This window comes from Rattus norvegicus, chromosome 7, assembly GCF_021556685.1.
Source record: "Rattus norvegicus strain SHRSP/BbbUtx chromosome 7, alternate assembly SHRSP_T2T, whole genome shotgun sequence".
NCBI classification, from domain to species: Eukaryota; Metazoa; Chordata; class Mammalia; order Rodentia; family Muridae; genus Rattus; species Rattus norvegicus.
Genome location: NC_141540.1, coordinates 140,926,231 through 140,953,459, shown reverse-complemented (window position 1 = coordinate 140,953,459; position 27,229 = coordinate 140,926,231). Strand labels below are relative to the sequence as shown.

Below are 27,229 nucleotides of genomic sequence, written 5' to 3'. Positions count from 1 at the left end.
TGCTTTTTTTTCCTTATGTTTGCCTTTCAACTCAAAACTTTTTCTGTGTGTGTATGTCTGTGTGTGTGTCTGTCTGTGTGTCTGTGTGTATCTGTATGTGTGTGTCTCTGTGTGTGTGTGTGTCTGTGTATATCTCTGTGTGTGTATGTATCTCTGTGTGTATGTCTGTATGTTACTGTGTGTGACTGCGTGTATCTGTGTGTTTATGTCTATGTGTCTGTATATGTCTGTGTGTGTGTGTGTGTGTGTGTGCGTCATCATCACCACCACCACCATCACCTCTGTGTGTACACATGTGTAGAGATCAGAGGGTTCACTGTTAGGAGCTGTTTTTCTCCTTCTCGATCATGAGTTCCTGGGATCAATATCATCAGGTCCTCAGGCACAGTGAGCTCCTTCAAGTGGTCCACAGCCTCACTTTCTATGTGGGTGCTGGGGAATCCAAACGCAGGCCTTCATGCCTTTGTGGTAAGCACTTAACCTACTGAGCCTCCTCCTTAGCCTCTTCTTGTTTTGTTTATGAGACAAAGTTGCTACACAGCTGAGGTGTCCCCAAACTCCTTATCCTTCTGTTCTACCTCCCGCGAGTGGTAGGTGGGTGCTCCCATGCCTTGCTATTTTTGTTGTTTAAGGCAGATCTCAACATGTAGTCCTGGCTAGCCTGGTACTCACTATGTAGACCAGGCTGGCCTTCCCTCACAGAGATCAACCTGTGTCAACCTCTTGAGTTCTGGAATTAAAGAACTCGCCATGTAACTCTCGTTGGCCTTGAATGTCTAGTTCTTCCCCTCCTGAGGACAGGTACCATGGTAGTGCACCGCCATGCTTGGCCTGAGCATCATTATGCAGCAGGCACTGGGGAAACAGAATGCAGGGCAGACAGTCACAGCCTGGGCCACACCTGTACGCATTGGACGCTTATGGGGACGTGCAGGCCTCTGTGGTGGTGGACGGTGGCCCTGCATTCCCCTTCTCCCTGCTGTGTGTTATCTAATGACACGGTTTGGAGTCCAGTTTACCAATCCAAGTCTTACCAGGTGGGTAGAGCAAAACCACATTGTCCCCTGCATTCAGATGTCCCTTGTCACCAAGTACTGAAGCGATCCTCTCTGCTCGCTTATGAAGCTGAAGGCAGCTGGCTGTGCACACAGTAGTTCCCTTTAACACAAGAAGGATAAGTGGGTTAAAGTTCAGTGCAGAAACAGAGACAAGTACAGTGAAGCAGACATTTCACTCAGCAGGCTTAGCCTCTGGGTGATTCATCAGCTGAGACAATTCCCCTCGTAACAAAGAACAGTGTGGATTCCTCTTTTCCCAGCGTTCCAGTGTTCCAGGGTATGTTAATCAACGTAAACCAAACATACTTACAGCCTTTCTTAGTTCTTTCTTTCTTTCCTTCCTTTCTTCTTTCTTTGCTTTATTAAGACAGGGATTCTCTGTGTAGCCCTGGCTGTCCTGGAACTCACTCTGGAGACCAGGCCAGCCTCAACCCACAGAGATTCCCTTCTTTGCCTCTGGAGTACTGGGATTAAAGGCGTGGGCACCACCACCCAGCTAACTTTTCGTAATATACACGAATTCCTACTCTATTCTCTTTGTCTGCTTTGAGACAGTCTCATGGAACAGGCTGGCCTAGGCTATGTAGTTTGAGGATGATCTTTAACTCCTCCCAGGTGTTGGGAGTACAGGCACACACTGCACAGTGCTCTGCCCTGTTATGTGGTTTGGGGGTCATTCCTGCAGTCAAACACTCCCAACCCTGACAGTGACCTGGATACCTTCGCATTTAACAGCACATAGAGGACGTGGTCAGGAGTTGCCTGGGCTCGCCACTGCAGAATCTCCGCCAGGAACTGGTGCTGAAATCACAAAACAGGAGAGTCAGGGTCCACATGCAACGTTCACATTGCACTCTGAGGTGTGCCCTGTGTTCACTGGGAGGAGCCTGGCTGTCTGGAACTTACCTTCCTCACCAGATCATTCTCTTCTATTTGACCGAGGTCCCTTCCGGCAGCCTGTGCTATGCGTTTACCAGCAACCAGATTGCCAACCATCACAGAGGCAGGGCCTACACCTATGAACCGAAGCAAAAACAACCTGATTCAACAGGACTCAAGTTACACACTTGGAAAGCACTTCCAGACTGGCCCAAACTGGTTCAAAAGTTTATTCAGCAATCCAAGGGCCTGTATTCCAGTGGAAAATGTACCAGTATGTACACACTGTGGACAAAGAAAAGCAGGGGGAGGACTGGGGAAAGATAAACCAGGGGACCCAGGGAGAGGTAGGAGGCACAGACGGATACTGAACTTAGATCTACAGAGACAGTTTTACTCCAGAGTCTACAGTTCCCCTCATTCCCACAAATGACTTTATTTGTTCCAACCAAGAAAAGAGTACTTAGGAGTAACGGACATCTCGTCTGCAAGGAAATATAACCTATCAGGATGTAGACTGAGTTCATTAGAAATGTCGCTAGTGCTGGACTAGCGGGACAGTCTCGCTACAGATGGAAGGTGTCTGTCACCAAGTCTGATGATATGAGGTCTGTCTGTAGGATCATAGTGTGGAAAAGAAAACCAAGTCCTGTAGCCTGTCTACTGACTCCTAAATATATGCCTTAGTGCCTCTGTGCGTGTGTGTGTGTGTGTGTGTGTGTGTGTGCACGCGCGCGCGTGCAAACGAGGCTGGGTGGTGGTACACGCCTTTAGTCCCTGCACTTGGGAGGCAAAGACAGGTCGATCTCTGAGTTCAAGGCCAGCTTGGTCTACCAGGGCAGCCAGAAGTACAGAGAGAAACCTCATCTCAAAAAACCAAAACCAGGCTAGAGAGACGGCTCAGTGGTTAAGGACACTGACTTACTCTTCCAGAGGTCCTGAGTTCAATTCCCAGCAATCATATGGTATCTCACAACCATCTGTAATGGGATCTGATGCACTCTTCTGGTGTGTCCGAAGACAGCGACAGTGTATTTATAATAGAGAGAGAGAGAGACACAGATACACACACACACACACACACACACACACACACACACACACACACACACAGATAGACAGACAGACCAAAACCACACCCCAGAGCTCCTGGGGTCTAAACAACCAACCAGAGTACAACCAGAGCGACCCATGGCTCCAGCTGCATGTGCAGCAGAAGATGGCCTTGACGTGCATCAATAGGAGAGGCCCTCCTTCTTGTGAAGGCTCGATGCCCCAGTGTAGGGGAATGCAGGGGTGGGGGGCAGGGGGCAGGTGAGCACCCTTATAGAAACAGGGGGAGGAAGATGGGATAGGGTTGTTTCCAGAGGGGAAACCGGGAAAGGGGATAACATTTGAAATGGAAAATATCCAATAAAAGAAAAGAAAAAAGAATTAAAAAAAAAAAAAGGTAAATGATGAAATCAAATTGCAGCCTCAAAGTCATGGTCCCCACCCCAGCTTCTTCCTGCGGCACCGCCAGTCACACCCAGTGTGATCTATGTGCTAAATAAGGCAGTCAAATGTCACACAGAACCTTGACATGCTACCGGAGTGACAAAGTCAGCTGAGATAAGCGAGTGAAGAAAGTCTTGTGTTCCCTTTGGGAAAGGTGTTGAAATAAATAGTACGGGTAGAGGGTCATGAGGTCATGAGGTCGTGTCTACTCTACAGCCCCCACGACGCAGCCCACTGCCAGCCAGGACCGAGCAATGATGGCATTTAATATGCAGTTCTTCCATTCGCAGCATCTGCATATTCTGAACCATACTGAAATAGGCAGACAGTGTCGCTGGCCCACTTTTAAAGTGAATATCTAGTTGTGGTGCACCCAGCCTCGGCCACCCTTCCCTCACACGCTGTCTCCAGTGCGGCTCTGCTCTCGGGCACAGCCACCAGGCTCAGAAGGCAACCCTAGAGAGCAGCGTGGGAGCTGCTGTGGGCTCAGGGGTCCTCAGGAGGGCACCTGTTGCTCTTTCAGGACCTGTGCTCAATTTCCAGCACCAATAGCCTGGCTCACAACCATCTGCAACCCAGTTCCAGGGAATGCTCCCTCTTCTGGCCACCTTGGGCACTGCACTCGTGCTACATAGGCACAAATGCAGACTAAAATACACACAGAAGTAAGTTTAAGGAAAAAATTTAAAGTCTACTGTGCCTCTAAGAACATTTTAAAGCATCTACTCTAAGGTGACTTTTCATGTAAAAATGCTTGCTCCCAGGGGAACGATGGAGCATCTACATAGGGAGCACTGGGAAGGCTGCAGGCAGGAGGACCTTGAAGTTGAGGACTGCCAGGATGATATAGCTGGATTCTGTCTCAAAAAACAGAACAACCATACCATTTCCTAAAATACGATTTTACTCACAGTAAATAAATGTAAGACTTTTAACGTTAAATATGTTCTATAACTTCTAGCTTTTAACATTGGAACGTAAGCAACAAGACTTAAGATGGAGACACATTTGTATGTGTCTGTGTTTCTTCAATGCTGGGGACTGAGTCCAGGGGCCTGCACAGGCTAAATGCTCACTGTACCAGCTAGCCACACCCCACATAACATGCATGCCACGTGTGCCATACGCCTATGTAGGTAATGTGTTTCAAGTCCCTCCTTTTGAATTTCGTTTCATTTTTACATTTATGTCTGTGTGTGTGCAGGGATGTACCACGTGTGTGGGTGCCCAGTGGAGGCCAGAAGAGGACATTCTGGGGCTAGAGCTACAGGCAGTTGTGAGCCACCTGATACGCATGCTCGGTCTGAACGCAGATCCTCTGAACTCTTAACTGCTCAGCCATCGCTCCAGCCCCTTTACACTTCCCATGGACTGTGATTTGGACTCTCTTTGGGACAGTAGCCAATGAATAAAAAGCAGAATGTTAGCCTTCATAACCCTTCCATTTCCACTAGCAGAACCCGCTGTTGCCATGATATGGTAGTTGGTGAGGTGACGGCAGGCTGGCCAAGTGGTGTGCCTGGACTTTGGGATGGCAGGCACGAGCGGTACCCAAGAAGCACACCGTATCGGCATCATCACATCACCAGCTGCAGAGGGTTCACCTCAGCCTGCATCCCCGCATCCCCACACATGCTGGCTACTTCTCAGCAAGGTTGCCATGCAAAGTGCATGCAAAAGCCACTTTCGCTCCATCTTCCTTTCTCAGTGCATTTGAAGGCCTGGTACCTGGAGAGGCCGGATCTGAGCTCTAATGTTTCCAGGCGTACAGGAAGCTAACCAGACTCCTCATTACCTTCTCTTATAATGGAAAGATGTCAGCCAAGCTAGTGAGGAAGTCTAAGTCCCTTCCCTCTGTCTTTCCCTGAGATAGGCTCTGACTGTGTAGCCCTGGCTGGCCTGGAACTTACTATGTAGACCAAGCTGGTTTTGAGCTCACAGAGATCTGCCGGCCTCTGCCTTCCCAAGTGCAAGGACTGTAGGCATGCACCACCACATCCAACCAGAGTAACAGGTTGAGCAGGACTGGTTTTCCGAGCTGTGCCTTAGCTTTCTCCCAGCCCTGTAATGTGTGTCTGTTCAGACATCAGGCAAGAAGGGGCTTTGTGCATTTTAAGTGTCCAAGTGGCAGTTGGTACTCTCTTGCTTTATGCCTTGAAAACAGCAGACACAAAGCATGCTGTCTGTCTTCTCCTCATAATTCAGAAAATGTCTGCTACCCTCGAGGCCCACAGCAAACTTCAGCAGCCACGGAGAATGAAGGGTAATTCAAGCCATGGGAGTCATTCCCACAGCAAACCAATGTGCTACAATGGCACAAGAACTCCAGTCTCAGCCTGCACTAATGAGCCGTGTGACTCTGTGTGTGTCCCAGCGGCTATGAGCATGGGATCATGGGAGCAAAGGAGAAACCGAAGTCACAGCAGCATGTCCCCAACCCTGCAGCTGTCCTGCTGGCTGTTGGTCAGTTTTGCAGAGTCTATGACTGCACACTGCACACTGAAAGGCTGGCTTCTGGAAGCCTCTGTTATGGTACATCCAGAAGCCACATTATTACCTGGTTGCTTCTGTCGGGGCTTTGGCAAGTTCGTCACACACGTATGTGGGCACATGAGGATGTTGCACGGGTGTAGAGAACCCTCCAGAAAGAGCTGTTTGGTCTGGGATATATGGATCCCTCCTAGCGGGGTTTTTGGTAATGTATTGGCTGGCACCAGGGCAAGACAGTACACACCGACTTGATGGATGGTGTCAATCGCCTGGAAAACAGAGAGACATGGGTGAGAGACTCTGACAGGGTGTTTCCTCTGTCCATCCCAGATGGGAGTCTGAAGATCATCACGTTCTCACATGTCCTACCCACACCTCCTCTCTCCAGCCTGCTGCCACCTGGTTTTCCTTCCCACAATCCTCTGAGCCCTTCCTTTCAAACTTGAGCCTGGTTCCAGTAAGGAAGGCTGGCAAGGACATTCTGCCACCAACAAAGACACGGCCCGAGAAGACACTAACGACATTCACAAGCACATCCGTAGAGTGGGCTGCACGAGGCACGTGGGCCCTCCATGGAACATGGAGGTTTGAGGAGGCAGACGGGACTCCAGGTGTGTGCAGCAATGATAGGCCCAGGAGTAAGGAGCGCTCATATTGTATCCTGTACATTTGTCCGGAAAATGCGATGAGGATGGGAGGTCACTGATAAGCACTTTGTGTCTCTGTTACATTAAAAAAAATCTACAGTCAATTTGGATAAGAACTAACCTGCTGAATGTCAAGTGAAGTTAGAGAACTGGGGAGGTGGGGGAGGATCTCCTCTGTGGATGGCTGTGGTGGTGTCACGATGCCTACAGTCTCCACCTGGGAGGCTGAGGCAGCAGACAGACAGGCAGCCCACCCAAGTAGACAGGCTGGGGTTATAGGTCTGGGCCACCATCCCCAGCCTGAAATGACTTCCCATAGGTTAAGTTCCTGGAGTCACTTTCTGGGTTGTGTGTGGTTCACTGTCAGACTCTGCCCTTGTGCTCCAGAACTTCTGGATAGCATGAGTAGGTCTGTGTTTGGATATGTGTCATGAAAACACTTCATTTTTTAAAAATTTTTATGTATATATGAGTACACTGTCACTGTCTCCAGACACAACAGAAAAGGGCATCAGATCCCATTACAGATGGTTGTGAGCCACCATGTGGTTGCTGGGAATTGAACTCAGGACCTCTGGAAGAGCAGTCAGTGCTCTTAACCGCTGAGCCATCTCTCCAGCCCCTCTTCTTTCCTAGTTAACACTTATGATTGTATGTATATGCACATGCACTTGCTGCAATGCTCTGGGGAGGGTAGCACTGTGGGGTCAGTTCTCTCTTTCCTCCTTTATTGGGTCCTGAGGGTTAAACAGAGGTTGTCAGGCTCCAACTGCAAGTAACGTTCCCATCTGAGCCATCCTGTTGGACTCTTTTTTTTTTTTTTTTTGGTTCTTTTTTTTTTCGGAGCTGGGGACCGAACCCAGGGCCTTGCGCTTCCTAGGTAAGCGCTCTACCACTGAGCTAAATCCCCAGCCCTCTGTTGGACTCTTATTATTGCTTTTTAATTAACTTCCTTTTATTTTATGTACATGAATGTTTTGCCTACAGGCATGCCTGGTGCCCACAGGAGCACCGGAGTTACAGACTGTTGTGAGCTATCTTGTGGGAGCTGGGGTACAAACCTAGGTCCTCCGGAAGAGTAACTAGTGCTCTTAACTGAGGACCTATCTCCAGCCCCTGACTATTGCTTCTTTGTGACAGGAATGTACTATGCAGCCCATAGTGGTGGCTTTCAATGCAAATTCCCTAACCTCCTCCTTCTAAGTGTTGGGATTATAGCATGTACTGTCACATTTGGCTAAGACGAGTCTGTGTACTTGCCCCTTAGCTTTCAGACAACCAGATACCAGTCCAGTACCAGTCTTCAGAAATATTTTTGGTCTAATTTATATTCAGAATTTGTCCTGAGGTGTTTTTGTTTTGTTTGAGTTAAGGACTCCTTAGCCCTCAGTGGCCTAGAACTCACCTCAGCTCACAGAGACCTGTCTGCCTCTCCTCCAGAGTACTGCAATAAAGGGGGTGTGCTACTACGCCTGGTTCCCTTCATTTCTGTACAACAAATGGCCAATCTGAATAGCACTAACCATTCAGAGCCACACACGCTGAGAATGGAAGGAATCTGATGTCTCCTAGCAGTGTCTCTCATGTCTGTGCTATGAAGTGACTGCCAGCATTCCAAATGCCCTAGCCAGAAAGGTCATATCCCCGGACATGCGTCCAGTAACACACGTTGTCACTGTGAGGCAGTACTATGCACTTAGTCCACAAATCCTTCTGGATCCTACCTGCTCAGGCCTGGGGCCGAGCAGGGAAGACTCAGTCTGCGCGGGACTTTGCAGCTCCTACTGCAAGAATCAAGGCTGCACGGAGAGCAGGTGCCATGTGCTCCACAGGGCCTCGCTCAGCCACTGTTTCTGGGGGACTCTGTCCTCTCTACAGGTCAGGAATCAGGCTCTGGAGTGAGTCGTGTGTCTCCACGCACTCTGTGTCTGTGGCAGAGACTGACACACGTGATGCTGCATGGAGTCTGGACCCCTACACCCTCCAGCCTGTTTCCACTAAAAACACCTCAACACTGCCCTCGTGGCTTGTCCAACCCACTCCTCTAGCTCCACAGAAAGGCCCTTGCATTAAGAGAAACATTTCCGTGTTCTGGGACCTCCACTTGCAAGGTGTGGCAGGATCAGGGCTGATTTTGCACAGTAACTGGCAAGGGGAGAAAAACAAGGTAGTTAGGGGGTGTGGGAAAAGTTGGAGGATGAGGAAAGAAGAGGACAGAAACACATTCCACTGCAAACACGTATAGAATTATATGTATGTACATATACACATACAAATATATAGATTTGCTGCTGTTGAATACATGTTTTCTGTGTAGCTCTGGCTGCCCTAGAGCTCACTCTGTAGACAAGGCTAGCCTCAGACTCACAGTGATCTTCCTCTTCTCCCTCTGAGTGCTGGGATTGAAGGTGTGTGTGTGCGCCCTCACAGCAGGTGCAAACACAGTCTTTAAAGGCGGCCCGCACCTGGCAGCCCGATGGGACCCCTCCCACCCCACCCCAGCGCAGCGGGCACTCACCTGCAGCACTCGGCTCATCCACTGGAAGCTGTCTTCCTCAGACGCATCGGGCCTTTGTTCTGCCACCACCACAATGCGCTCGTCATAAAACACAGACACAGAAAACACAGCAATTCTAAGAGAGACAGATCAAACACGTCAGTCTCCCTTCAAAGCCATCTCATTTGCTTTCTTTAGTTGGAATCAAAGAGGAGCCACCCCAACCACACCACCCAGACATGAGCAGTAGAGAGAAAATGTGCAGTCATCACCACCAAGTCAGGACCGAGAGAGTCATGGAAAATAAAAACCAAAAAACACGGATTAAGTACCACAGAGTGGCAAACAAGACACTGTTCCTGGCTTTGTGGCGCTTACATGTCAGAGACAGAACCAACGACACACAGTTAATGAAGCCATGTTGTGATAAGCACCAGGAAGCACCTGGGGTAGGGCCAGTGCAGTGGGATATGGGTGCTGGGGGAGCGCCTCCCTGAGGAGTGGACACTGGAGCAGAGACCTGAATGAGGTGAGGACACGAGCCACGCGAAGATCTGGAGGAAGAGGATTCCGGGCAGAAGGAGCGGAAAGCGGAAAGGTTCTGAGGTGGGGACGAGCTTGGCAGGTTTGAGGAACAGCGAGAAGGCCAGTGTGCCTGGAGCAGAGTGGTGAAGCAGAAGTGGAGCGAGTCAGACGCAGGCAGGCGGGGAGACCAAGAGAGGGAGGGATGGAGGTGGACCTGAGGGAGGTCTCCGCTCAAATGTCCCCTTACTAGTGAGGCGTTCCCAGACCACCTCATGTGTTCACTCCACAGCACGCACGGCCCTCTCACGTGTCACCTATGCTGCCATTGGCCTGGCTTCTGTGTCTGTTACAAGAATAGAAGGTGCACACAGCCTGCTGTGTTCACTGCTGAACCCAGAAAAGCAGTGCGTAGCCAGCACGCAGTGAGGACTGTGGACTGAATGCAGGAAAACCGAAGCATCTAGAGAGCCAACAACGCCGGCTTTCCTCCTCCCTTCCTCCACCCACGGCAGGCAGGGACACTAACTACATGCTAGGTACTGTGCTGTACACTGGGGACACAGCTGGGTCTAGATCCAGGAAGCTCCAGGCCCGAGAAGCCACCATGACAGAAAAGCACACGGTGCAGGGCTGATTTGTTCTGTGATGGCTTCAGATCTTTCCTTCTTACATGACTACGGTCGGGATAGGAGGGAGGAGGAGGAGGAGGAGGCATATGCTCCAAGCACAGCATCCATGTGTGTGAAGACGTCCTCGTGTAAAGATAAAGTGAGAAGAATGCTAACAGACGCCCATCTACAATGCTGGGATGGTTTCCTTGCATTACAGGCACAGGAAGGAGAAGGCCTGCCCTTGTTCACAGAACCTAGAATTTCAGCACTTAGCTGCCATGTCAGTCTCCACATAGAAACACTACAATTCAGTGAGAAACGAAAGATTTTTAGGTTTGCTCTGTACAGAGTGGCAGCCACTAGACTGGCCAGGACGGCACCATTGCAGAAGACTGTAGAAGGTAATGGCTATCTTGGATTCTCCTCAGTCTTCAGAATCAAGAAACAGTAGTAAGTCTGAGACTGTTCACATCTCTCACTCCTCAGCCAGCCAGAGCCAGTGCTGTCAGATGTGTAGTGAAAGCCAGGCTTGTTCCTTTAAGCCGAGTCAACCTAACCTAGTAACTTCAAAGAACCACAAAACACAGCCCAGAAAGTGTGGTGACAGAGAGCTCAGATGGGCACAGATGCTCACCTCCCCCGATAGACCGTCTTTATCGACTCCACAGCCAATCCAGTAGCGACAATGTCGTCAGCGTTGTGTCTTCGGCCGCTGACCATGAGCAATCCATCCATTTTTCCAACCACAAACACCAAGCTACCCTGAAAGTTAGCAATGATTTCCCTTCATTTCCATGGTTTAAAGGGTAAAACAGACACCATACATTTCCTGCTTTCACGAAAATCTCATTAAAAAAACAAGACACTAGCATTCACTCCGTTCAATCCCCAACACCACAGAGATGTGTTTATGTGAGAGAAAACAGTGTCATGGCTCATGGACTTCTTTAAAATAAAAGAGCCCTTTAGACTTAGTGAGAAAGTGGCACCCTGAAGCCACTGAGGTCTTTTTAAAAGGAACAGTACATCTGGTGGGCATGTGTGTGTGTGGCACAGGCAGGCCACTGCCCACGGTGACTCAAAGGGCAGCCTGCAGAGATGGTTCCCTCTCTCCACGCAGTGGGCCCCAGGAATTGACTCAGATCATGTGGGTGCAGACACCTTTAGCTGCTGGGCCAGCTAGCCAGCACCCATTGAGGTCTGACAGTCTCTAAGAGATTAATTCATTCGTATTTATTCTTAGGGGACAATCTCAATCTCACAGGGTTGGAAGAAAACTATGACCGCACACATTGTTTGTTCACTTTCCCAGCCAAGGGTGTGTTAGTCCATCTTCTGTAGTATTCACGGGGAATACTGGGGAGGAAAATGTTACTTTATTTACTACTGGAATTAGAGAGATTAAATGGTTAGTACGCAAATAGTTGCTTTGAGCATGAAAGGGTAACAAGTGTTTCCATTGGCAAGATCAGAAATAGATACTCAAGAAGGTCTAAGAAGGCTGCAGATTTTCTTCCCAGGACCACAGAGCAGCAGGCCACTGGGCCTTCACGTGTCCCCAGTGGGTCAGCAGTAATGTCCATGAGAGTGTCATTCATTTACTTGTTGAGCACAGTGTAGTGCTATACAGTGACTGGGCTAAGTCAGAAAGACAGAATGTCCGCACACAGAAAGCTGTTGGTCTACCCAAAATGCCAGAGGGAGCCAGCCGCTTCCACAGTGCCAGAGGCCAGACACTTCTCTCTGTTGGTGTTAAATGAGAAGAGGGCAGCGAGGTGGCTCAGTGGTTAAGGGAGTGTACCGACTGGTCTTACGGAGGACGTGAGGTGTGGTTTCCAGCATCACGTCAGGTGGCTCACAACTCCTGTAACTCCGACGTCAGGGCATCCAACACTGCTATGTGTGTAGACTTGCACATACAATTAACATAATAAAAACAAATCCTTAAAAACAAGAGAGAGAAGGGAGAATGTCCGCTTCTCCAAAGCCTCACAGATGAGGCTGTTTAGCTGACATGGTGTTTCCATCTTCATCGTTCTTGCAGCTAGATCTGACCATGGGACTAGTTCAGACCAGACACACCTAGAACCTTTCCATGGGGTTTAGGACAACAGCCTGTCTGTTTCAGACTGACGGCTGAAGCTGTGCACTGGACCTCAACGGCAGCGCAGTGGGCTCGAGTTGGGCCTTTGAGACAGCTGAGGCTGCACTGCAGTGCCACATGCTCTCACAGGAGCTGAGCAGTTAGAGAAGGAAGGAGGTGGGGCGGGAAGGATACACGGAGGGTATGAGTTAACAGGATAATGACTACCCATGGCTTCCCACTGCCTCACCCACTGGCCTTCACAGCCTGTCTCTCTGCGGCCTTCATGATTCTTCAAGCTCACTGTGTGCTTTTTGAGAACAGGCTTTTTGGGTCCTAGTGTCTCCAGACCAGTAGGGAGCACTTGCCAAGTAACAAATTATTTTCTAAGAACTCACAATGACACAGGGTGGGCACTGTTGACTACGTATAAGAAAATTCTCTATACATTCCCCACTCAGCTTCCCTTGGCTACAAAGTAACCTTTTCCAGCTCTTTTCTTAACTTCTTACAACATGCTAACCTAAACCAAGAAAAGTAGTAAGCGTAAGTAAAAAGTTGGAAAATACAGGATACATATAAAACCTTAGTCTGTAGGAGTCAAAGGAACTTAGGCAATGGACACAAAAACATTAGTTGATTCCTATGACAGCCTGTATAGCAGTTAAGTGCCTCGTGGGGTGGCACACATAGTTTTAATCCCAGCACTTCAGAGGCTGAGTTGGGAATCTCCATGAGTTCCAACCCAGCCAGGACTCTGTAGTGAGACCCTGTCTAAATAAAGAAACAGGAGAGGGAGCTGTTGTGGTTGCTGTAAAGGGGCTGGTGACACCCTTAATTACTCAGAATCTGTTCAGTTCTGTGAATCAAAGTCCAAATGCAAAACCAACAGGAAACTGTCACTTACAGGCCCCACAAATCCCAGCAGTCCTGACCGGATGAAGGGCACATCTCCTACAGGAGAGCCTGAAGAAGTCACTGGAATCACCTAAAAGACAAAAGAAAAAAGGTGAAAAGCTTGGCTAGTTTTTTTTAAAAAATGTATCTGATTTTTTAAAAAATCTTACTTAAAAGAAAAAATACCAAGTAATATATTCTAACTGAGCAGGGCATGGTTGGTACAAGCCTTAAATTCCAGCATCGGAAGACAGGCAGATAGAGCTCTGTAAATCTGAGGCCAGCCAGGTCTACACTGCAAGCTCCAGGCTGGTCAAGGCATCATAGTGAGACCCTGTCTCTAAAACAAACCAACCCCAAGTACAATTATTTATATGTTTATATATAATAATCTATATATAATATGCTTATTGGAAGGCATATTCTGCAACAAATCCAGGAATCTCATCCACTTCAGTATTTATCTCTCCAGACTTTTAAAAAGATATATATTCAGTTAAATATTTTATTACGTCGATTTGTGTTTGTGTCACTGCAAGCACTGTGCCTCTAGATGCTTGTGGAGGTCAGAGGGCAAATGCAGGAATGGGTTCTCTCCTTTCCCCGGGCGGACTGTGGGTAGCACACATCAGGGAGCATGTGAAGTGCCCTCACCCACTGTGTCACCTCACAAGATACACAGATGAATGCGACAACTAATTATGTTAAAACAGGGTCATGGGGTGGGCTCCTACACAAGCCTGAGGACTGCAGTTCTGCTCCCCAGCACCCAGGAGAAAGGCTGTGGGGGAGGGGAGAGACAGCAGGATGGCCAAGCCAGCTGCTAAAGCCCAAATGGCAGCCACACATAAACAAGGTGGAGCGGTCAGAGGTCAATGCCGCAAGTGAACTGTTTTATATGAACAAGCACATACACAGTGCACATGCACACACATACAAAGGCATAATACATAATACATAGGCAAAGAAAAGATTAAAAACTAAAAAGGGGGCCGCATTACACTTTTGTCTGTCTGTCTGGCTTTTTCACTAACAGACCTTTGACAATGTATCTTGGATAGCGTCCCCGTCAGGCAGTGACTGATCTAGGCCATGTTGTAAGACCGTTGTACAGGAGAGCACTTCACAGGGCAGAGGATAGTTTGCAGTTTGTAGTTTACTGGCAGGGCCGACTCTGCAAACGCCGGCAGCTCTGAGCCTCAGGTTCTGTACAGCTGTGAACAATGCTCTCGAATCCTCTTCTTGGGCATGGGTAACGGTAAAACGATGTGAGCAGACTGGAGAGGCACGCATGGTGCATTCAGTGATTCGAAGGCAGGCTCTGTCTGACTAGGGGACCCTGATGACTCACAGGGCAGGCAGTGCTTTCGGGACAACTGCTGCTCATATTTATAATTGTGCAAAGCTGTGAGGTGTCTGTGTGTCACATGCTGTGTACAGCACTGGCTCCACAGATGTCTGTAAGACTCTTCACCCTCCTCAATTACAGCTACCACTGTGTGCCATCGCTGTCCAAACTTGGCTAATATTGTTGGGAAACAAACAAAAACCCAGACATTCCATCACGATTTAAACTGAATTTCCTCACTGGTAATGGTTAAATGTCTTTTTCTTTACTGTGTAGTTGTGTGTGTACATGTGTGGGTATAACAAATAGCTTATTTATATAAATATTCTGTTTCTTTATTCCTTCTAGATTTTTTTCTCCTTTAATTTAATTTTATTTTTTTAATTTACATGCTTGGATGTTTTGTCTACAAGTACATATCTGTCTGGGCCTGGGGTTGCAGATGATTGTGAACTGCCACTTGGGTGCTGGGAATTAAACCCAGCACTGAGCCATCTCTCCAGCCCACCTCCCTCTCCCTCGCCCATTCATTGCATGCCATATCTATCTATCTATCTATCTATCTATCTATCTATCTATCTATCTATCTATCTATCTATCCGTTCCCCCAATCAGTCATATGCCCATCCATCCATCCATCCATCCATCCATCCATCGTCACTTTCTGTGTGCCTATGTAGAGAACACATGACAACATGCAGAAGTCAGTCCTCCACTTGTACCATGTGGGGCTAAGCTCTAGTCACTGGGTTTTCAGAATGGGCAGCTCTCTCCCTGCCTCCTTTGTGACTAGAGTTGATATATATTAACAGCTTAGTCTGCTTGACAGTGATCACGCCTGTGTCTAACCATCTTATGGGTGAGAAAGGGAGAGGCAGACTGTTCCCAAGGTCAGGAAGAAGACAGCAGTGACAGGAGCTTGGTCTCCATGCACATTAGAAACACTTTGGGGGTGTGGGGTACTAACATTTAATCCTAGCACCCGAGAGGCAGAGGCAGGTGAATCTCTGTGAGTTCAGGGGCAGTCTGGTCTACAGAGTAAGTTCCACGACAGCCAGGCTACACAGAGAATCCCTGTCTCTAAAACCCAATTAAGAAATAAGAAAGAGATGATCTTTCTCCACCTGTTCAGGCTTTCCTCTGTGCTTGTGGATGTAGCCCAGCCCCCTGCATCAAAGCCAGAGCACACACTCTAAAGATATCTCCAGTAGCACGGTTTATTTATTTGTTTATTGTTTCATTTTTTGGAGCACATGTGTGTATAGTTATTTTTACTTTTTCTCTCAGTAACTTTTTGGTTTTAATTTTTGTTTTATTTTTCTTTTATGGGTGTGCATTATGTGTATGTCCCATGGGTGTCAGTGCTCACAGAGGCCAAATGAGGGCCTTGGATATCCTGGAGCTCCAGTTCCAGGTAACTGAGCTGCTGTCTTGGCACTGGGAACCAAACCCCAGTCTTCTGCAAGAGCAGCAAGTGTTCCTAACCACCAAGCCATCTCTTCTGCCTGTCCAGTTTGTTTTTTTAATACATCTATTAATTTTCTGATTTATTATTACTATGTTTTTGTCCTAGTAAAATGTTAACTACTTTGGAAAACTCCCAGAATTTAAATATCAGACTTTAAAATATTGTAAAATATTGATTAAATATATGAAACAAAAAAAGTAGTGTTACCCTTTGCAAATATTTTTATTACTTTATTTATCGTGTGTGTGTGTGTGTGTGTGTGTGTGTGTGTGTGTGTGTGTGCGTGTGCGTGCATGTATGGGTGCACGTGTGCCATGGTATACCTGTAAAGGTCAGAAGACAGCTTGTGGGAGGGCCTGCTCATTTGCTGTGGTTTCTGGGGACCGAAGTCTGTTATCAGGTCTGCTCCCGGGTACCTTCCTCTGCTGAGCCATCTCCCCACCCATCCGATCACCCACCCAGCATTCCCTCCTCTCACCCCTCTTTGCCATCACTACCCTTATATTGGATGAAATGCTTTTCGTGGACTAGGATGCATCTCAGCAGCAATGGCACACCTGGTGCCTGAGGAACAATCTGACCCCTGCAAAAGGTTAAGTCCTCCCTCCCCCCCCCCTCTCTCTCTGTGTGTGCGCGTGTGTGAATGTATGCCTGTCTGCTCCTCTGAGGAAACCTGTGTGCGTGCAGGTGTATGCATGTGTGTGCAGGCTCAGAGTCGACGTTGGGTGTCTTCTTCACGGAGGTGCCTTCTCTGTTGAACCCATAGCCTGCTAATCTGCAAGTCTATCTGCGCAGCTCACCTGGGGATTACGGTAGCTGCTATGCACACCTGGCTTCTGGAGATCGCAGCTCAGGGCAGTTGCTTCCCCAGCTCCCTGCTCCATGTCTTTGACAGTGATCTGACACGGCAAGCACACTGTCACAGTACTCAATGTCAAAATCCTGGACTTACAAAGCCTTCACAATGGTAAATCCAAAAGTAAATCTCTGAGAGCCCTTTAATGTCCAATACACAACACTATGCCTATGTGCCAGAAGCTAGCCTAATCCACAAGTATTAGTTCATCTAATGTTCACAACAGCTCACAAGACAGGCGCTGTTACTGTTCACACCGTGCTCTGCTTTGGTGATTGTCTTTGTTTGGTAGGTTGGGTTTTTCTTTCTGAGACAGGATTTCTCTGTGTATCCCTGGCTGTCCTGGAAGTACGTAGATTGGGCTGGCCTCAATCTCATGAGATCCACCTGCTTCTGCCTCCCTGGTGCTGCGAGTAAAGGCTATGCCGGTGTACTTCTGCATTGTTCTGACAAGGTCCTATTATGCGGCCCAGGTTGGCCTTGAGCCTGAAGTCCCCTGACCCTAGGCTCCAAGTGCTGTGATTATACACACTCACCACCATGTCTGGGTGTCACTCATATCTTAAAGGTAAAGAACCTGGGCCTCAGTGAGGCTAGGCAGCTCAAACAGCAGCTGGCCCATGTGGAGTAGAACCTGACTTTAGGTACCAGGCCCTGAAGACACCATATCAGCCACTAAACCATGCCACACAGTGTCGTGCCATCAGCCTGCAGGCCTCCTAGTAACATCTAACCTCACTGAACACTCTGGGAAGTAACATCATCTACCTCAAATGTATTTTTGGTCACGCCAGCAAGTCCAAAGTACATCATTCCTCCAGTCCTGGAGCTGACACAGATTTCTCCGATCTCATCTGTCTTGCAGAGCTGAGGAAGTCCATCTGGTTTCACAATGCACATCATGCCTAGTGCACAGAAAACACGAAAAACAGAAGAATCTGAAAAACTTGCAAAGTAACAATTTTGTTTTGCATACCCAGAAGAGTTGCACATTTACTGAAACAGCAAACAGTGAGCAGCAAAGAGAAGTAAGTGCTTAGAGAGCTATGAGTTAGACGGGTGGGTCTACCTGGCACCCACAGCTCCTACACACGGTGGCATGGAGGAGGACTGCAGCAGCCTCCTCGTGCTGGCTGTATGCGGGTTGTGCGAGCCCAGGAGAGCACACACTGCCTTCCTAGCTTGACACTACAGTGAGAGCCAGTAACTGGCATCCCTTTCCACAGGACAGAGCACAGTCATGCATGCCTTTGAGACTGGAGACTCAACTGGCATCCGTGAGGAGCTGGCCTGGTGACACTCGATCACCAGAGCGGCTTGCAGAAGTGCTGAGACCAAACACTGGCTCTGGAACCCCCCTGTTTGGCCCTCTTGTTTTGTTAGCCCCCATCTCTCCTCTAGATCCTCCTTCCCTTTGCGTGGTGTAACAGGGGTGGAACCATGGTTCTGGGTGACCTAGGCCGGCCTTCTATTACCAAGCTGCCTTCCTGGCCCAGCGCCATTAATCTGATGACAAATCTTTATGATGACCCAATGGCAGCCTCAGACTCACCTCCAGGCATGACATGCCCCACATCCTGTACTGTCAGTGCTGAATTTTTATCCTCGGTATTGACCCGTATGACCCCATAGCTCAGTCCATTCATTGAGAGAATGGCTCTTCCCGGCAAAGGAGCCCCTGGCACTCCAGGCCTAAAATGAGAAAAAGAAACACCATGAAGCCAGGTATCTACAAACAGGAGTGAATGCAACCAAGTGAATGTTGAGAGGAACACAGGAAGGGCTGACAAGACAGCTCAGCTGTAAGGCACTTGCCATGCAAGCTTGATGACCTGAGCTTGACCCCCAGGCCCACGCGGCAGGAGGAGAAAATCAACTCCCTCCAGGTTGTCCTCTGACCTCCATACACCTGCTCTCACGCACAGACATATAAGTACATTGTGAAGAAATTAAGAATAAAAAGCTAGCTGTGACAGCTCATGCTGCAATCTAGTACTGAGAGGCTGAGGCAAGAGGATCACTGCAAATTTGAGGCCAGCCTGGACTATACAGTGAGACTCTTGCCCAAAAAAGAAAAAAAGAAGAGGGAAAAAAAAAAAAAAAAAAAAAAAAAAAAAGACGAGCAGAACAGGGCTGGAGAGACACTTAGCAGCGAGGAGCATCCGAAATTTGTGAGAACCAGAGTTTGGGTCCCAGTGGCCATGAACCAAGCGGGGAATCACCCAGATGCCTACAGTCCAAGGTCCAGGGAGCTAAGGCAAGGAGGTCACTGGGACTGGTTAGCGTGTAGTCTAGCTAGGGTACAAGCCTCAGTGAGAGACGCCACTTCAGAGGAGTAGGCAGGAGGGACAAACAGGACCTCTGACAGCCTCTTCTGAACTTCACTCAGGAGTCCTCCCACCTCGCTCTGTGTGTCCACAGACTAACAGACAAGTTTCTTTACTTAACAAGAACAAAAAAGCAAAGAGAAAAGAATACGCTGGTCTGTTCTGATAAAGGTTTAGGTATGGATCGTCACATCTGACTGAGGTATTACTGTTTCTAATTTAAGATGCAAAGGGTTCTGAAGAATACCTCACAAATATGCATTTAGAATAATTAAAGTAAACTTTCTGTCTCTGGGTGCACTTCTGGCAAGAAGAGGTCTCCCGTGAGATGCCTGAGGTGACTGTGCACAGAAACTTTACTTTTAGGTTTAGGAACCAGAAAACCATTTAAAGTCCTCTCTCCCATCTCAGCCAGGCTGTGACAGACACCCAGAGAACCCTGATGGCAAGCAGTACCTTCGGATGGCTATGGTCATGGCCTCAGCGGATGTGGCACAGGGACAGATGGCTTCAGGTTTCAACCCGTGGCTTTGGAACAGACTCAAGAAAGCGTCGCAGGATGACACAGACCCTAAGGGTTAGAGCAGAGCAATTTGAAAGCTGAGATGGCCATCTTTCTTACTGCAGGAACCTGACAGAGTGGGAGGTGCATCTGCCTGTCAGAACTCACACTGCACATCATTCATTCCATGCAAACAGTTCGGTTTGCCTGTGAGTGGCTTGACACATGCTCATCCAGCCCATGAGATGTCTATGATAGTTCTTACAGTCACAGCCTAGAAAGGCTATGCCTACCAAGGGAGAGAACAAGATCGGAGACAACACTGTGGGCAATAGGCACCCAGGCGGGACTCTAGCAGCGCCCCTGAGTACCTACGTAGCCAGCACACCTCACCAGTGGCAGTCCTACCTGCTCTAGTGATGCTCTCTGACTCCTTTCTAAGTTCTGCACATGCATTTTTAGGCTAGAGGATGAGCAAGTTTACTCAGGAGAAAGAGCTTCTTGCTGAGCTCACCAGAGAATCCCGAGTGGAGAACCAGTCTTTTGTGCTCATCCAGAAATGAGACAACATGGTACCATCTCTACAAGCTCCTTAACATTCCCTTTATTTGCTGCTTGGAAGAATTCATACCACATTCACATACTCAATTATACCGAGTCACTTGCAAACCCCTCCTTGCACCCAATGAATGCGAGAGGCGTGGTTTCCAGAAGTTTCTAAGTCCATCATGATATGCACGGATAAGCACGTTAGTGCACATATGAAGGACTACATGCCAATCAGAAGGATGATGCTGACTGAGGAAGCCTATCACGAGAGACCAAACACAGGACTACATTCATGTAAAGTGTGCAGAGCAGGCAAATCTATGCAGACGGAATGTGGAGGGGCTGGAGAGAGCCAGAGAGAGCCTGCTCCTCCACAGGACCACATGCTGCTCCCAGCACCCAATGTAAGGTGGCTCACAACCCTGGATGGATCTCTAGTTCCAGAGGGTCAGACACCTCCTCTGGCCTGAGGGAACATGCACACATGTAGCATATAGCACACAAACATACAAATACACACATACATTTAAAAATGTTTTTTAGGGGGTTGTTTTTTGTTGCTTTTTTTTTTGTGGGAGTGGGGTTTTGGGGAGGGGTTTTGAGACAGCGCTTCTCTATGTAATACTGGCTGTCCTGGAACTCACTCTGCAGACCAGGCTGGCTGCAAACCTGGTCTGCCTGCTTCTGCCTCTTGGGATTTAAGGCTCTTGCCACTATCACCACTGGTGAAACGGGCAAGTCTTGTTGTATGTATATTACATCTCAACACAGATGTTGAGAACAGAAAAGCTTATAGACGAGGAACAAAACATCCAGCCTGTCAGATCCTCTGGGATTTCTACACACAACACTCACAGGGATTGGCGCCGTCGGTGACAATGAGCATCCGCAGAGAACTCAGGCTCACGTCCCGTTGGTCCCGATGTGCCATCATGGCCCAGTGTAAGTCCCGACACTTCACTAGTGCTACTTTGGCTACAGAGTCAAGGAAACAGAGTTACGACACACGTGGTATATATTTACTACATTACAATTAGGACAATTTTGCTTATTTTAGTGATAGTTCTCACTTGGAGAAAAAGGAAACTCTGAACAATACAGGATTTAAGTAAGGTGCTAACTGTAGCTCAAATCCTGGAGAACTTATCTCACTTTATAGGAAAGGACACAGTGGAGTAAAGCAACAGCTTACCTACAACAACTCTAAAATTCTGTAAGCCCCCAAGGCAAAGAACTGTTTCTCTACCGAGGCAGGCGAGCTTCCACCAGTCTCACAATTAATGTGCGGATGTGTGTGATTACCTTTGTGAGCGTGGACTCTCTGGACCCAAGAGAGAGGACAGGTCTTCATAACAGAGTAGGGCACACTAATTGTATGCATCTTATTCATTACATTCTGGAATAAAGAAACATAAAAAGCAATCAATGCTAAATGTATTAGCAACCTAAAGTTGTATGGACACTCTGCTAACAGCGTTATAGGGATTATGCAAGTGCACCCTTGCAAAAGATGCCTGAGAGACTAGCAGTGGTGCTGAAGCACCTCTGAGAGCCACTCTGTAAGCCTGGTTCTCACGCAGAGCACCACAGGAATAAGTTTAGTATCTGTCCCTGCAGTCCACTGTCCACACATACAGTCAATTTAGGCACGTAAGTATTTAAATGAAAGGCATCATAGTATATATGTATCTTCTACTTGGTGCCTTTACTTCTGATGTTTCATAGGTAAATCTATGCCCTTCAGAGTGAGAGAGCTCTCTAGCTCCCTGTGGATGGCTACACACTGCCATGTCATTACTGCTGAAGGGATGTGCTTGTCCTTGTATCCATGGGCATGTATACAACTATGTCTCTAGGGCAGCTACAGAAGAAGTCCTGCAGGGTCACAAGGTCGGTAGCCCAGCCCATCTAGTGCTCCAAGGTGCTCCTGACTGCCACATGCTACAGTATGGAGGGAAGGAAGGAAAATGGAACAGAGTCTCAAAGCAAAAAATTATTTTCCCAGTTCCTTACAGGATAAGGCATTTGTAAAGATAGAGCTGAGAGAACTGAGGGTCTGGGATTTGCTGTCCCTCTTGCCACCCATATCAAGGATGTGTAATCCCCAGACCTAGCACAGCACAGTAACTAAGCCAGTGCTGACTCTGATGGGGCATTTGTGTGTTTGAGATGGTCTTACTCTACAGTCCTACCTGGCTTGGAACTCGAGTAACCCATGCTAGGCTTGAACTCAGAGGGATTCTTCTGCCTCAGCCTTCCAAGTGCTGGGATTTAGGTACCCCGAGCTAAGCCTGAGTACTTGGATTGTTCACCCTGCTCACCACTTACCTGCTCTTATGTACACGGTCCCATCCCCTGCCCTAAAGTACCTCATGCTGGCACAGACTTAGTTTCAGGAAAAAGGTTCTTTCTACACTTAGATTACATAAAGACCCCCTCAAGTCCTCACAGAGTCTTGTTTTCTTAATTTCTGATGTAAAAAAAAAAAGAAAATAGATATTTAAGGAATGTAGCCCTTCTCAGATGGGGATGGAACGGGGTAGTGGTGGGGTGGGGGGTGTGGTAGGGGGTGGGGGCCTAGAGACTGCACTAGATGCTCTCTCTTATTTCTTGATTATCTATTTTGCTGAGAGAGAGAGAGAGAGAGAGAGAGAGAGAGAGAGAGATATGCATGCAAGAGAGAGGGAGAGAGAGAGAGTACGTGAGAGAGTGAATGCATGAGAGAGAGAGAGAGAGAGAGAGAGAGAGAGAATGCATGTGAGAGAGAGAGAATGCATGTGAGAGAGAGGGAGAGAGTGTGAGAGAGAGAGAGAATGCATGTGAGAGAGAGGGAGAGAGAGAGAGAGAGAGAGAGAGAGAGAGAGAGAGAGAGAGAATGCATGCGAGAGAGAGGGAGAGAGAGAGTGTGTGTGAGGGACTGAATTCATGAGAGAGAGAGAGAGAGAGAGAGAGAGAGAGAGAGCGTGAGAGAGATCTCTTAGGACTGGAGCCCCAGGTGTTTCTAAGCAGCCTGGCACGGGTGCTGGAAAGGGAACAAGAGTCCTCTGAAAGAGCAGTGCTCTAAGCCACTGAGGCGTCTTTCCAGCCCGACTCCTGCTGCTCACCACTGCTACCCCAGGTTAGCTGGCCTTATCACAGATGCGCACTACTGTGCCTGGCTTTTTTAGATCCTGGGATCTAAACTCAGGTCCTCATGCTTGTCCTCTAGGAAATGTTTTTGACTATTTGGGGACTTCAGTTGTATGCACTTGTTACAGAGCCACAGCCTCAAGCACACCTTGCCATATACTCCCCAACGCTAATAGCTTACCGCAAACATGCCATGCCACAGCCCAGCATCCTTCTTAAAGTCTAAGACATTTACGACAGTTTCTCCTGCAAGAGAAAAGATGGAGGGAAACAGAAGGCAGCCATGGTTAGCAGTGAGTGACGTCACACTCCTTGCCCCTACCAAGCACTAGGTGCCTTTGGAGAAACAACTAGGAGACCAGTGTCTCCTTGATACTTAGCCCCCTACAAACTGACTGAAGGATGGTGACAGTGTGATGTGGTCACAGAAGAGACACTGTGGCAGAATTCTTTAGCACTGAGGGACAGTATTCAAGAAGTTTTTTCCTAGTGAAATAAAGACCATGAGTTTGTTTAGAAACTCTGGAAATTTCAAATATACGTAAAAAGTATACTTAGAAAAACATGAAATATTGTTCTATATAAAAACCCATGTATGCAAATGTCTGTTTCTAGATACCTATAGATTATCAACATAATAAAGTAAGCATACCTAAGCCTGAATCTAACTGTTTCCACTCAGTGAAGAAGATAACCCCATGTTTCTAACATTCAGGCCCCAGCAGAGCCTCTGAGTGAGTGCACTCCTCACAGAGCCCTGCCTGTGGCGTGGTGCTTATCCCCATACATGCACATGACAGAGCCCTGTCTGTGGCTGGTGCTTGTCCCCATACATGCATATGACAGAGCCCTGTCTGTGGCTGGTGCTTGTCCCCATACATGCACATGACAGAGCCCTGTCTGTGGCGTGGTGCTTGTCCCCATACATGCATATGACAGAGCCCTGTCTGTGGCTGGTGCTTGTCCCCATACATGCACATAACAGAGCCCAGTCTGTGGCGGGTGCTTGTCCCCATACATGCACATGCACGTATTTTGGAATCAGACAGGAATACCCTCTGAAAGGTACACAGTCCCCTTATTCTGTAAAGGGAGATGAGACACTGAGCAGTCAGTGTGGAGGGGAACGCCTGGAGCAAGCACTGATGACAGATCGCAGCCCAGGCCTGTAATGCTGGCATGAGGGGCTCAAGCTGGAGGCCAGCCTGGATCTCACTATGAAATAGTCATGGACATAAAAAAGTTTCACATTACTGTGTTTTATATTTTTTGAGACAGGCAGGGTCTCAACTGATGCCATAGCTCAGGCTGTTAGCACTCACTACACACCTCAGGCCGGCCTCCAGCTGACCCTTCCTGCTTGCTAGGAGTGCCAGGGAGAGCCGCGGGCTGCATCTCCTGCTCTGGATGCTGTCTGCTGAAGCCTGCATCTATGGAGCCGGCTTCTTGAACTATACTTAGCTTGAAGTTTTACATGGGAGATGGGAACATCCAAGACTCCACAGACTCACGGTCTTAATTGAGGTTTTCTATTTCTGTCCTCTAGAGATCACATTTTATATATCTGGTTTATCCAGAAGTTTATTTAAATTACAAGTTTTTTTTTTAATTTATTTTGTAGCAAAGACAAAAGCAAGCCAAGACTTTGTCCTGGAACATTTCCCTTGGAATTCAGTCATTCAATGGCGTCCAATCACTGAGTGGGCGCTCACAGTCACACGCATAGGAAGCTAACAATGAGGGCAGTCACGGGAGAGGTCTGACCTTCAGAATAACTGCAGGCCTGTGACAGAGCTTGGCAGTGGGACAGCATTGCAAGCCGGGACACTGTGACTCCCATCACACTCCCCTCTTTGCTTGTTTTATACTGGAAAATACAACAAAAATAAACTATAAGAAGCACAGTAAGATGGGTTATTATCAATGACAAAATCCAGAACCCAAACCTAAACTCAGACAAACTATCACAACGGGCTTAATTTTACATGTTCAATGGAGACATTTAAGGCTTTGCACTCGGACCTCAAACTCTAGTCAAATAAAGCCAAGACTGGAAGACAATGAAGCAAGTGTCAAAAGACTTCAAAGTTCAGTCACTCATCAATGTGACGTGGTCACCAAAAAACTAAAGCCAAGTGACATGAGCTGTATGCACAGAAGCATGGCACCAAATGCAGTCACTCTGCAGCGTGTGTGGACCAAATGCAGTCACTCTGCAGTGTGTGTGGACCAAATGCAGTTGTCACTCTGCAGTGTGTGGACCAAATGCAGTTGTCACTCTGCAGTGTGTGTGGACCAAATGCAGTTGTCACTCTGCAGCATGTGTGGACCAAATGCAGTTGTCACTCTGCAGCGTGTGTGGACCAAATGCAGTCAGTCTGCAGTGTGTGTGGACCAAATGCAGTTGTCACTCCGCAGTGTGTGTGGATCAGTTCCACACTCCAGTCAGATGCCACAGACGACGGATGCTTGCCTTCTTATACAGAATGATGACGTGTTTGTGTGCATCTTTGGATTGCCTATGAAAGCCAACACTGTTGATGTCCTCTGAAGGCTGCACTGAGTTTCAGCCTTGAATATGGAAGCTGCAGACACACAGCAGTAGCCCCACGGAGAAGCATAGCTCTGCAGAGTTACATGGGTAAGACTCCCCACGGCTAGGGCTGCAACTCAGTGGTAGACTGCTTGCCTAGCCGCACATGACACTGGGTTGGATCCCCTAGCACCACAGAAATACTAAAAACAGAAAGCCCTGGCACCTCAGTTAGTAGCAGGCCCTATGCACACCTATAAATAGTTCCACTTTGTTTTTATCCTCAGTGTTCCTTCCAAGTTGCTTTTTATCAAGCGCATCAGCCTTTCTGATGTCGGATCCAGAAGGCTGGTCTCTCCCTCCCACTGCTCTGGCCATCTCTCAGGTTTTTTCTCCCTCTCTGAGACAAGGTCTCACTGTGGAGCCCAGGCTTGGCTGCAACCTGTGCCTCAGACTCGCATGAGCTATCTTACCCAGAATCTCTGACTCTGCCTTAACTGTTGGCACTCCTGAGGATTCCCACCTCCTCCCTGTCACGCCATCAGGGTGTGGCATCCTTGCTAACATCTGTCCCCGGCATACTGCTAGAGTGCCTTTGCCACAGGAAAGCAGCTGCCAACACTCCATTCCATCCCCCCACCTCTGAGGGCTCGCTCTGCATTCTCTTCCTCTCTGTTTTAGACAGGGTCTTACTTGTATCCCTGGCTGTCCTGGAATTTGTTTTGTAGTACAGGCTGGCCTTGAAGTCATGAAGATCTGCCTGCTTTTGCCTCCTGAGGCTGGGACTAAAGGCGTGGCACCACATGCTGCCTGAGTCTGTATCGTCTATTTAACCGAAGCATTCTGCCATCCATCCAGGTGGCAAACCAGGAATATGAGTATTACTTGCCTTCTCTCTCTGTTCAGGCAGGACCAGTCAGCTTACCCTGCTTCCTCTCATCCTTCAGCCCTACCCACCCCTCTCTTAGCCATCCCCATGAGCTTCCATTCACTTCAATAACTTCTTAAGGGAGTCAGGCAGGAGAGATGGCTCAGAAGTGTACTGGATGCTCTTACAGAGGACCCAGCTCAGATCCCAGCACCCACTCGGTCCTCACAACAGCCCGGGTCTCCAGTGCAGATCCCAGCACCCACTCGGTCCTCACAACAGCCCGGGTCTCCAGTGCAGGGATCTGGTACCATCTTCTGGCCTCTGGGACACTGTCCAAGCACAGTCCACTTATGAGCACTCAGGTACACACTTATACACATAAAGTGTAGAGAAGGAAAACCGAACCAAAACAAACCTAAAACCTACAGCTCCCACTCTAATAACCAGGCAATCGAGATAAAT

At 48.2% G+C, this 27,229-nt stretch overlaps 1 protein-coding gene across 8 annotated transcripts in view; it reads right to left on the bottom strand.

The window, feature by feature from the left end:
* The window catches only part of Dip2b (Dip2 acetate--CoA ligase B), a 177,211-nt gene that overhangs the window by 23,300 nt on the left and 126,682 nt on the right, over positions 1-27,229 (bottom strand). For 7 of the 8 annotated variants that reach the window (XR_015623956.1, XM_087556844.1, XM_087556845.1 and 4 more), the window contains 14 exon segments: positions 25,128-25,230; positions 23,545-23,609; positions 21,537-21,630; positions 21,090-21,209; positions 19,640-19,754; positions 18,409-18,548; positions 17,625-17,761; positions 13,195-13,275; positions 10,839-10,966; positions 9,090-9,204; positions 5,992-6,193; positions 1,965-2,074; positions 1,779-1,859; positions 1,035-1,158 (listed from right to left, as the gene is read on the bottom strand). Coding sequence is in view for 7 of the 8 variants with exons in the window: in XM_087556844.1 (XP_087412970.1) it covers positions 1,035-1,158; positions 1,779-1,859; positions 1,965-2,074; positions 5,992-6,193; positions 9,090-9,204; positions 10,839-10,966; positions 13,195-13,275; positions 17,625-17,761; positions 18,409-18,548; positions 19,640-19,754; positions 21,090-21,209; positions 21,537-21,630; positions 23,545-23,609; positions 25,128-25,230 (1,615 nt within the window). In the remaining variant the exon portion in view is untranslated. 8 annotated transcript variants of the gene reach the window in all.